At 48.2% G+C, this 10,000-nt stretch overlaps 1 protein-coding gene across 3 annotated transcripts in view; it reads right to left on the bottom strand.

The window, feature by feature from the left end:
- Positions 1–10,000, bottom strand: part of LOC147030053 (hyccin-like) — a 111,446-nt gene that overhangs the window by 31,065 nt on the left and 70,381 nt on the right. For all 3 annotated transcript variants that reach the window (XM_085873754.1, XM_085873753.1, XM_085873755.1), the window contains one exon: positions 1,390–1,509. In XM_085873754.1, the coding sequence (XP_085729880.1) occupies positions 1,390–1,509 (120 nt within the window). The remainder of the gene's footprint in view (positions 1–1,389; positions 1,510–10,000) is intronic.

Below are 10,000 nucleotides of genomic sequence, written 5' to 3'. Positions count from 1 at the left end.
CTTCATTCAATGAAAATTCAGTTTGAAGATACTGAAAAAAGTTAGAGATAAACAATGAAGGACAGGATGTACAGGTGGAAGGCTGAATGAGATCGTGTTTTTGGAGTGAAAAAGAATTTATATATATATATATATATATATATATATATATATATATATATATATATATATATATATATATATATATTTTAATGTGTATGGGACTATTTTGGACAAATAATAAGTAAAACATTCCAGCAACTTGGATGATCTTTGAAAGGTCTTGGAAGAAGCATGAAACACCATTCAGAAAGTTTATCACAAAACTATTTGAAAGTGTCTCAAGAAGAATTTCAATGGCTTTGAAGGGAATATGTGGACATAGTTGCTCTAACTTTATATCAAGGTATATTGTGTACAAATATGGTTATTTGAATAAGATTTTATTTTTCATAAATATGTATTTTCACTGAACACTGAATGTTTTAGTTTCTTTCTGCATCATAGTAGAAAAATGTAATATGACAGACGTTTGCACAACAGTGTACGAGTCTACTTACGTGTGTGTGTGTGTGTGTGTGTGTGTGTGTGTGTGTGTGTGTGTGTGTGTGTGTGTGTGTGTGTGTGTGTGTGTGTGTGTGTGAGACATCCTGGTGATGTTTATGCTTGCCCTATTGTTCTCATCCCCACACCTCCACCCTCCACCCTCCCACCCCCATACCCAACAAAGTAAATTTAAATTGATAAACTGTTAAATTTTCACGTAGTGCAAGCTTGATTGGAAAAATGGCCTCCTTCACCACAGTTCCATGACTATCCCGGTGTTTCACAGGCAGGGTGATTCATTAATGTGTGTGTTAATAATGCCGTCGGACAGGCGTTAAGCAGAGTGTCACATCTGTCAGCATTAGCTAGTGGACTTTAAAGATCCCACGGTGTGCTTCATGAAGAATAGGCGAGGTACCAACTGCACCCGGAACAAATCACAAATTTCTGCTCGAACTACCACTAGGAAGGAAGCAGCAAATCACCTGATGTAATCCTTGCCGTGAGACTGCTTTACCAGCACTGAGTCTGCCTTCGAGTGAAGCACTCGAGTGAGTAGTTGTGGTAGTTAGTGTCGTCGTGCATACATTTCTCTATATAAATTGATCATTTTATTACCTTTCAAGTGCAGTCATAAAGTAAAAAAATTAAAACATCACTTTGAAGTTTGAAGCCATCCATATCACTTTGAAGTTTTGAAGTGGTCCAAACAAATGGAAATTACACCATGACAAACTTGGACTCTAGAAAGAGATAATTTTATTTTACATATTTTCATATGGTGGAAATGAGGCTTTTTTTTCCGGAAATGATGAAATTTCTGATCAAACCACATAGACACCAATGTAGACAAGTGACCCTCACATGGCATAATGAACGGTTTCCAGCATCTGCACCATGAACACAGCTGTCAAGTTGATCCTTGGATGCTTGCCTCTCGATCCCCTACGGTGGTCTGGCCATGGCAACCCACTCATGCTCATCCTTGAAAAAGAAGAAGAGGAAATGGGGAGGAAGAGAAGGCATATGGGTGGGGGTGGGGAAGGAAGGTTTGGTCGGCGGGAACACACAAAACATGTTTGCAGAACTAGACCATTTAACAATGGCAGAACCTTGCCTATTAAACAAATCCTGCGGTGATAAAAGTTTCTTCATTACTCACTCACTTTGTGCGAATTTCACCTGAAGAGAGCACAACAAAAAGCTTTGTGGTAATGTCATTCAAAATGTCTCTGTTTATGGCTACATTAAAGTTTTGTAGTACCAAACATCTTTTTAATTATGTGAGATGGCAGTACTCACTAACATTCTTATGATACTCATCACCATCACCATCTAGTATATTAACAAAGAATATGTTGGAACTTGGTTTAAGTATCACTGTTGAGCAGAGATGAAATTTAAGCTATTAGTTGGAGGTTAATTTTTATTTGAAGCAATAGATTATTACTAAATAAATAGAGAAAATGGATAAAGATATTAAAACTTCTGAACAAACAAAAGATGAATTTCATTCCATCATTTCAGAAGAGAATAGCTTGATAGAAGATATTGAAAAATATGTGAGAAATGTAAAATTGAAGAAAGACAATTATAATAATTATTGGATAAGAATGATAATGAACAATAATTTTAACTCTATTTCCTTTTGTGGGAAAGCTTTTTTGATTACTCCATTTTATTATTCTCCTTCATTACGAATAATCTAAACAAAAGTTTATCCTCTCCTAGCAATATATCCAAAACTAGAGAAGGCAATGAAACAAGTTCAAATGATAGAATTAAAAACTCTTATGAAGAAGCTTTAGAAAGAGAAGTTAGAACTGTTCGGAATAATCGAGATGGAATTTGTATTTATATTAATAATCTAAAAGATGTGGAATATTCGGTTAGTAATCCTAAAGGAAATTCATAAGGTAGAATAATCTCTGAATGAAATTAAGATATTTGAATTGTATGATGTAAATATATCAAGAGAAATAGTTTTACATTCAATTGTCATCAAAACTCACTTTCAAATAATCTTTATTGTTAAAAAAAACAAATACCTAGTTCTGTGAGCACAAATAAATACATAGATATAGATGGTGTTTCAAGAGATGATGGTATCTTTGATTGGAGTCCTTTAATATTGTTACGGCTGTGGAAATTCGCATTACACCATGAAGGGCCCGTAGGTGAGATATCTCAAAGTATATGTGTAGTTAGCCCCAAACCCGTTGTTTAGAGGGAATTTGTGTGATCCATTCGGGCTGCGACGCTTTGAGATAGCCGTTTTTCTGTTCTATCTTTATTTTGAACAAACCACATCTCAACCACCATCACACAACAGCCACCAACCACAACTCCGCTTCACAACAACCACAACCACACCTGCCTCTCAACAACCATGCCATCCTCACCACTCCGCCAGCAACCGTCAACATCTCCACGAACACAAAAGGGGAACAACTCAACTCCCACCCCGGTTTCTCTGGTAAACAAGAATGACGGTTGAAACTCAACTCCCACCCCAATTTCTCTGGTAAACAAGAATGACGGTTGAAACTCAACTCCCGCCCCGATTTCTCTGGTAAACAAGAATGATGGTTGAAACTCAACTCCCGCCCCGATTTCTCTGGTGGAATGTCCCCCCCCTCCCGCGTGCCGCGAAGGGAGGGGCGGGGTGCCGGGGAAATAAAAGGGCGCACGGAGGCGCCGCGAGGAGGAAGTCAGACCAGAGGAAGTGACACCAGAGGAAGTGACATCAGAGGAAGTGACACCAGAAGAAGTGACACCAGAAGAAGTGACACCAGAGGAAGTGACACCAGAGAAAGTGACACCAGAGGAAGTGACACCAGAGGAAGTCAGGTCCGAGGCGTGTCAGTATCAGTCGGTGGTTCGTGGTCTTCTGCCCGTCTGGGTCTTGGAGAAGCGGTCCGTAGAGCGAACCGCTCGTTGGAGCATGCAGTCGGTGGGGAGTCCGGACGTCGCGGAGGGACGCGGACTGGAGGTGCCGCTCTGCCAGCAGTGTTGCGCGGACCTGCACGTTCGTACAAGGAGCGCCGGAGAGAGCTCGCCCACCATCGCACCGCGAGGGTGCAGGTAACCTGCAACGGTCTCGTGGGACTCGTTCGGTCTGCCAAGTTCCACGCCATAAAGGTCCACGGGCCCCGTCTGCCCCCTTGTCTTTGAGGGTGGCCTTTTCTTTTGTTTTTTTGTATGGATCTTGTGGCGCCGTGTCTTGTAAAGTAAAACTGTATAAGTGTTGCCATGTGTTCGCGTGTTCGGTCGTAGCTCTGCATTGTTGTTTTTGTTTTAAATTGATATATGTGTGCTCTTCGTGTGTCGTGTAAATAAAGTGCATTATGTTGAATTGTTCCCCGTTTCGCTGCGTCCTTTCCTTCGTTTGAATCTCCATCTTGCTTCACGTAAAGGGTTCGTAGTGGGCTTAATACGCCCGATAATTAATCGGAACCGTCGAGGCCGACGATAACACCGCTCGGTTATCCCGATAGTACGGAACGGACCGCTTAAGCGGCCCGTGTCCAGAGTCGCCCTGCGGCGAGGTGCGATCGCCCGGTTTACCATCCGCGTGGGTATTTAGGTAGGTCGAGTTTGGCGAACAACCCTATCCCACGCGGGTGGCCGATTGGCACGATAGTGGTGAGGCTGAAAGGCTCACCCGTGACTAGCTACCGGCGTTAGTCCGAGAGGGTCACGACAGAATTGTCCGTCCGGTGGGCGACGTGCCGCGATTCGAGTCACGTGGCCGATCGCACGCCGGCGGGCGCGAATTCGCGACAATATTTTTTTCCAAAAAATGAGTCATTATACAGCCGAAGATTTTGAAGATTATGATTGTGATGATCGTATCTCTGTTGGACCAGAACACAGTTATGATACTGAGGGTTTGTTTTCAAACCATAGTTATGAAAGTAGTTTTACAGATGAGAATGATTATGAAAGCACCGATGATAGTGAAGAAGAATTAAATTTGAAATGAAAACATCTAAATATATACTTACATAAAATACATATATATGCTGAATCCAAACAATATACCAGAAAATGAACCTCTTGAATTACCTGAGACTCCACATGGTAAATTTTAGAATTGTCCTGTGTGTGATAGAGTGAGATTAAACACAGTCAAAAGCCTATAAACAATGTATATTTTGTAATTATATTCTAATTAATGATGATAAAAAATATAAAAAGGGACATAACAATTTAAAAATTATATCAAAAATGGATTACTTTCCAGGATTTTAGCTCTTATATGAGCCTTGACATTACATATATATATATATATATATATATATATATATATATATAAAATTAATAAGAGAAATGAATGTCAAGTATAATAAAACAAAAAAAACAGCCTTTTTACAGCCATTTTCCCCTGCTGAGTAGGTGTTAGCTTTTTGCGGGCTCCATGCAATCATGGTTCTCTTCTTGAGGAAATGTTTTATGGCTGGATGCCCTTCCTGACACCAACCCTGGTCGCCTCTTTCGACACACAGGGATATGGTACACCTATTCTAACTGGAGCATACACTGGGACCAGTACACTGGTACTCATTTTGGAAACTTCGGAAGGATGATAGGCTGTCAACCCCTTGGTGTTAATTCAGTGGCATCAGCACAGGAAGGTCTCATGGGGTTGTGCTTTAAATGGAGTAAAAGGGGTTTTGCCCAAATTATTGATGTTTCATTCAAAAATCTTCTTCTCAGAAACTGACAACCAGATCCAGACCAAACTGGCCATGTGGCATCATGACCATGCCCTCACCTTAAGTTGTGCTCCTCATGGTCGTATTTTTGCGGGCCGGGTATCGGCGACGAGCGTGACCGCTGGGTGGAGCAGTAGGGTCGACTCTGCCAAACACCCGGAATTTATAGGTCGTCACCCCGGATAACTCCGGAGCCGACGGGTCCCTTATCGGACAGAAGTCCGCCAATAGGTCGACCACGTGGGGTAGGGTCGATTGCCAATTTCAATTTACCTAAATACCCACGTCATCTATGTGGTGTAGCCTGCGTGCATGCAGGGCGGGGCATGATGATGGGAGGAGGGGTCGTTGTGGTCATCGTGTCTGCAAGGAATATAAGGTGTGCGCGCCGCCTGAGGCGTCGTAGTAATGCTGGAGTCGCCCGGCTCGTGAGTGTGCTGAATACGTAATAAAGGAGAGCCGCGGGCAAAGTACGCCCGCGCTCGCGCTTGTGCAACACAGCCCGGCTCGACTGTTCCCCCGCATCGTGTCTGCCTACTAAGCATCTTCTATCAGTACACCACAGTTGGCTGACGAGGATCTTCGGATCGGCGTGTGCAGGGCGGCAAATAACCCGTGCGGTTCCAGGCTACGGAGCCAAGGGTCTCGCCAGCATGAGCATGGCAGAAGGTCAGGGCACGGCGCACGGGTGCGTACCCGTGTTCGGGGGAGATGAATTAGAGTTGTTTTCTGAACAGTTAGGTTGCTACTTTCGCGCGAATGATGTAGATGATGAAGAGAAACGCAAGGCGATCTTGCTCGCCTCGCTATCGACGGAGCACTACCGGCTGCTGAGTGATTTGGTGGCTCCAAATAAGCCCAGTGATGACGGGCTATCGTTTCAGGACATCGTGGCGAAAATGAAGACCCACTTGGCGCCAGAGAAGTCGTTGCATCTCGCGCGGTTCCAGTTCGATCACCTCGCTAAGGGTGGCGAGGAGCGCGTTGCAGACTTCGTAGCACGGGTGAAGCATTCGGCTGTGCCTTGCAAGTTCACGACAGAGAAGCGTCCGGCACGGCTCAGAGATCGTTTTATTTCTGGTCTGCGAGACGCAAAGATGGTAGCAGCCATCCTGCGGTTGACCAACATCACATTCGACTCGGCAGTCGGGACTGCTTCGTCTGTCGAGCAGACACTCACGGATGTCCGCACCATCGCTGGCCAGGACGTAATGAGTAGCTCCAGCTGGGGCATGTCGGCTGATCCCGAGGTCCACGCGGTGACCGCGCAAGTGCCGCAGGTCGCGCAGCCTGGAGTCCACGCGATGACTCAAGTGCCGCAGGTCGTACGCGCGCCTGGCGGTGCGGGACGAGGGCGCGCACCGCAGCACGGTCGCACCGGGAGCGAAGTGGCTTTCCAGGGGTGCTGGGGGTGTGGGGGTCCGCACCTGCGACAAATGTGCCCGTATAAGAACACCGTGTGTTTGCATTGTCACAAGGTGGGACATTTGAAGCGTGTGTGTCGGATGGCGGAGGCCTCCGTTGGGGTCTTGGATGATGAGGTGCGGGAGGACCCCAGTGACCTGGAGATCGGCCTGCAACCGGGGCATGGCGATGCCGGCGGGCCGGAGCAGGAGATGCAACCACGGTTGAGTCTGTTTTGCGTTGGTTCGGAGATGACGACGCCGTTCACGGTGGAGGTCGAAGTGAATGGCGAGCCGACCGTGTTTTGCGTGGACACCGGGGCTGCGGTGTCGGTCATGGGTGAGCAGGCGGCTCGTGGTCTTCGCGGTATTCGCCTGGTCAAGACGGCCTTGTCGCTGTACACGTACACCGGTGAAGCGATTGCACCGCTTGCGAGGGCCGACGTCTCAGTGCGCTACCGAGGTCGACGCGCCCGGCTCTCGGTGTTCGTGGTGCTAGGGGAGGGGCCCGCCCTTTTGGGTCGGGACTGGCTGGCGCATCTCGGGCTGGATCTCCGGTTCGTACGTCCAGGTGTGCCAGTGCTCTCTTCGATGCCTTCGTCGAGTACCGAGGGCGAGGTTCTGGCGGCGGGAGCCGCGTCGATGCAACGGGAGCGGCCGTTCGTTGCTGCCTGCGGCGGTGATGTACGGTTCGGGAGCGGCGAGAGCCGTATCAGCTCTCGCGATGAGCTCCCGCGCTTCGGCAGCGTTCATGAGGCAATGCGCGCCGGTGTTGTTCAAGCAGCTTCGACAGGTTGCGGTGAGCCCGTGGCGTTAAAGGGAGTCGCGAGTCACAACATCGAGTCGACAACCAAGAAGCGGACTCGTGATGTGGGTTGTGGGTTGCTGTTCATTGCATATGTGTTTTTCCTTGCTCTAGTGATGCAGTTTAACGTTATTGAAATAAATGCCAGCAGTTCCCGTGTGAGAGTGGGTTTGGCGGAGATCAATCAATGGGATTTGTATTATGATCAATGTGATGTGGTGGCTTTGGGAGCGGTGGTGGCGAATAAAAAGGTTGGGTTGGCCTTCCATTGTCCCAGGCCGCGGGTAGTTGCTTTGTCATGTGCTGGGATGTTATCAAAAGAACGCGCTGTACGGAAACATGAGTTTGCAATGGTTCAAATGATGTTCGTAGTGATTTATATCGAGCCTATGATTGAAGTGTGGTTTAAATGGAATTGCTACCGTCTAACTGCGGTGTGGGTCTCGGAGATCGACTCGGAGCCAAGACTGGTGCGCTGGTCGGCGTTACCCCCACCTCTGGTTGCGGGCGCAGCTCTCTGTGTTCGCTCAAGGCCGTTTAGACGGGCGTTGGCGTCTCAACTGATTGTGGTGCGTGAGTTGTTTTGGAGCATTGAGTGCGTCCAGCCAGCGGCGCTGTTCAGCGCCCCCATCCAAGGTCAATCGAGGCTGGCGCTGGCGCCGCGGCTTCCAGACAGCGGGCTTCCGGCCTCGGAATGTTTATCGGCGTCAGGTCTGCCTGAGGGAAGTGGGCCGGAGGCGTTTGATGGTGCCGGGGGAGGTTTGCTCGGGAGATCGCCACGGCCTCGCCGAGGGCCATGTCAGCATGAGCCGCCTGGGGGCGTTTCCGCTGTGTAGGGCTGCTGTGGTTTTCGCCTTGCTGCTTCATATCGGTAACGCGGCCAGAGTTTGGGGGGTGCTGTGTGCACCTCCGTCTTCGGAACCTGGCGTGGCAGCTCCATTAGCTCGCTTTCACGCATTATATGATGTGATGTGCTGTTATACTTCGCTGTTTTCATTTTTTGTGCCTTGTCTACTATTATACCGTAGTCCTTCATGTTGTTTATGCTTATTGTGATGGTGATCATTTAATAATCATAGTTTTAGGAGGGAGGAGTGTGGTGTAGCCTGCGGGCATGCAGGGCGGGGCATGATGATGGGAGGAGGGGTCGTTGTGGTCATCGTTTCTGCAAGGAATATAAGGTGTGCGCGCCGCCTGAGGCGTCGTAGTAATGCTGGAGTCGCCCGGCTCGTGAGTGTGCTGAATACGTAATAAAGGAGAGCCGCGGGCAAAGTACGCCCGCGCTCGCGCTTGTGCAACACAGCCCGGCTCGACTGTTCCCCCGCATCGTGTCTGCCTGCTAAGCATCTTCTATCAGTACACCACAGTCTAAACTACCAGGGAAATTCACCCTCGACGGCGCTCGTACAGAACGAGCCGCTAGCGTACTCGAACCGTGTGCGACCCGAGCGGATGGTCACCGAGCTTCCGTCGGTCCAAATGTCCCTTTACAGCGGCAACAGCCTGGCTAATTCCCCAACACGCACCATGTTAAACCAATAAAAGAAACACAAAATGAACTGATACATTTAACACATGGGTTTATTTATAATGGGGCAGGGAAGGAGGGGAGCACGTAAGGAGCAGAGTTATCCGACTAATAGAAATGAAATGCAAATAATGTACAACGCACTTAACAGTTGCTACTTAAAGACAGGCACACACACACACACACACACACACACACACACACACACACACACACACACACACACACACACACACACACACACACACACACACACACACACACACACACACACACAAACACACACACACCAATGGTCTTTATTGAAGGCCTCCAGCTCGAGGACAGGTGAGCTAGAGACCAGAACCTGCGCTTGGACCTGTCCACCTCGTGTGGTCTTCGACGATCTGGCTCTTTGGGACTCGAACCCACAGCAACGATGCCACTCCAAGCACCAGGGATGGAGGAAAAGCGTCGGATGCCAGGTGGACGAGACGATAGATGACCCGAGCACTGCCAAGCCGACCAGACAAGACGAGTCAATCTCCGGCACCTCAAACCCGATCGCTGCCAAGCCGACCAGACCAGACGAGTCGATCTCCGGCACGTCAAACCCGATCACCCAACCCTAACGCTCTTTCCAAGGCCCTGGCATTACTTGTATTGCATTTCTCCTGCGGACTGGGGTGTCGTGGGAAGGATCGCCGTCTGAGACATCTCGCCTCCCATTGGTCCGGGGTTCGTGAGAAAGTCGGTGTCGAAGACATCTCACGCCTCCCATTGGTCGAGAGGCTGTGGGAAAGTTCGCCGTCTGAGATGTCTCGCCTCCCATTGGTCCGGGGAACATTCCATCTCTCTGCGGTGGAGTCGGAGCTCTGGTGGCCGAGGAAACTCCGCCCATGTACGTGCTGACATGCACATGTTTAATGGCGCTGATGGATGATGGTGGGACGAGAAACGAAGGAGGATGTTGTTGTTGTCGTAATTGATGAAACGAAGGAAGATGTTGTTGTTGTCGTAATTGATGAAACAAAAGGTCTAA

The sequence above is a fragment of the Eptatretus burgeri genome, chromosome 3 (genome assembly GCF_056783735.1).
Source record: "Eptatretus burgeri isolate ZD-2024b chromosome 3, Ebu_testis_v1, whole genome shotgun sequence".
Taxonomy (NCBI): Eukaryota; Metazoa; Chordata; class Myxini; order Myxiniformes; family Myxinidae; genus Eptatretus; species Eptatretus burgeri.
The sequence above is the reverse complement of the archived record's forward strand: the minus strand, read 5'-3'. Positions and strand labels throughout refer to the sequence as shown.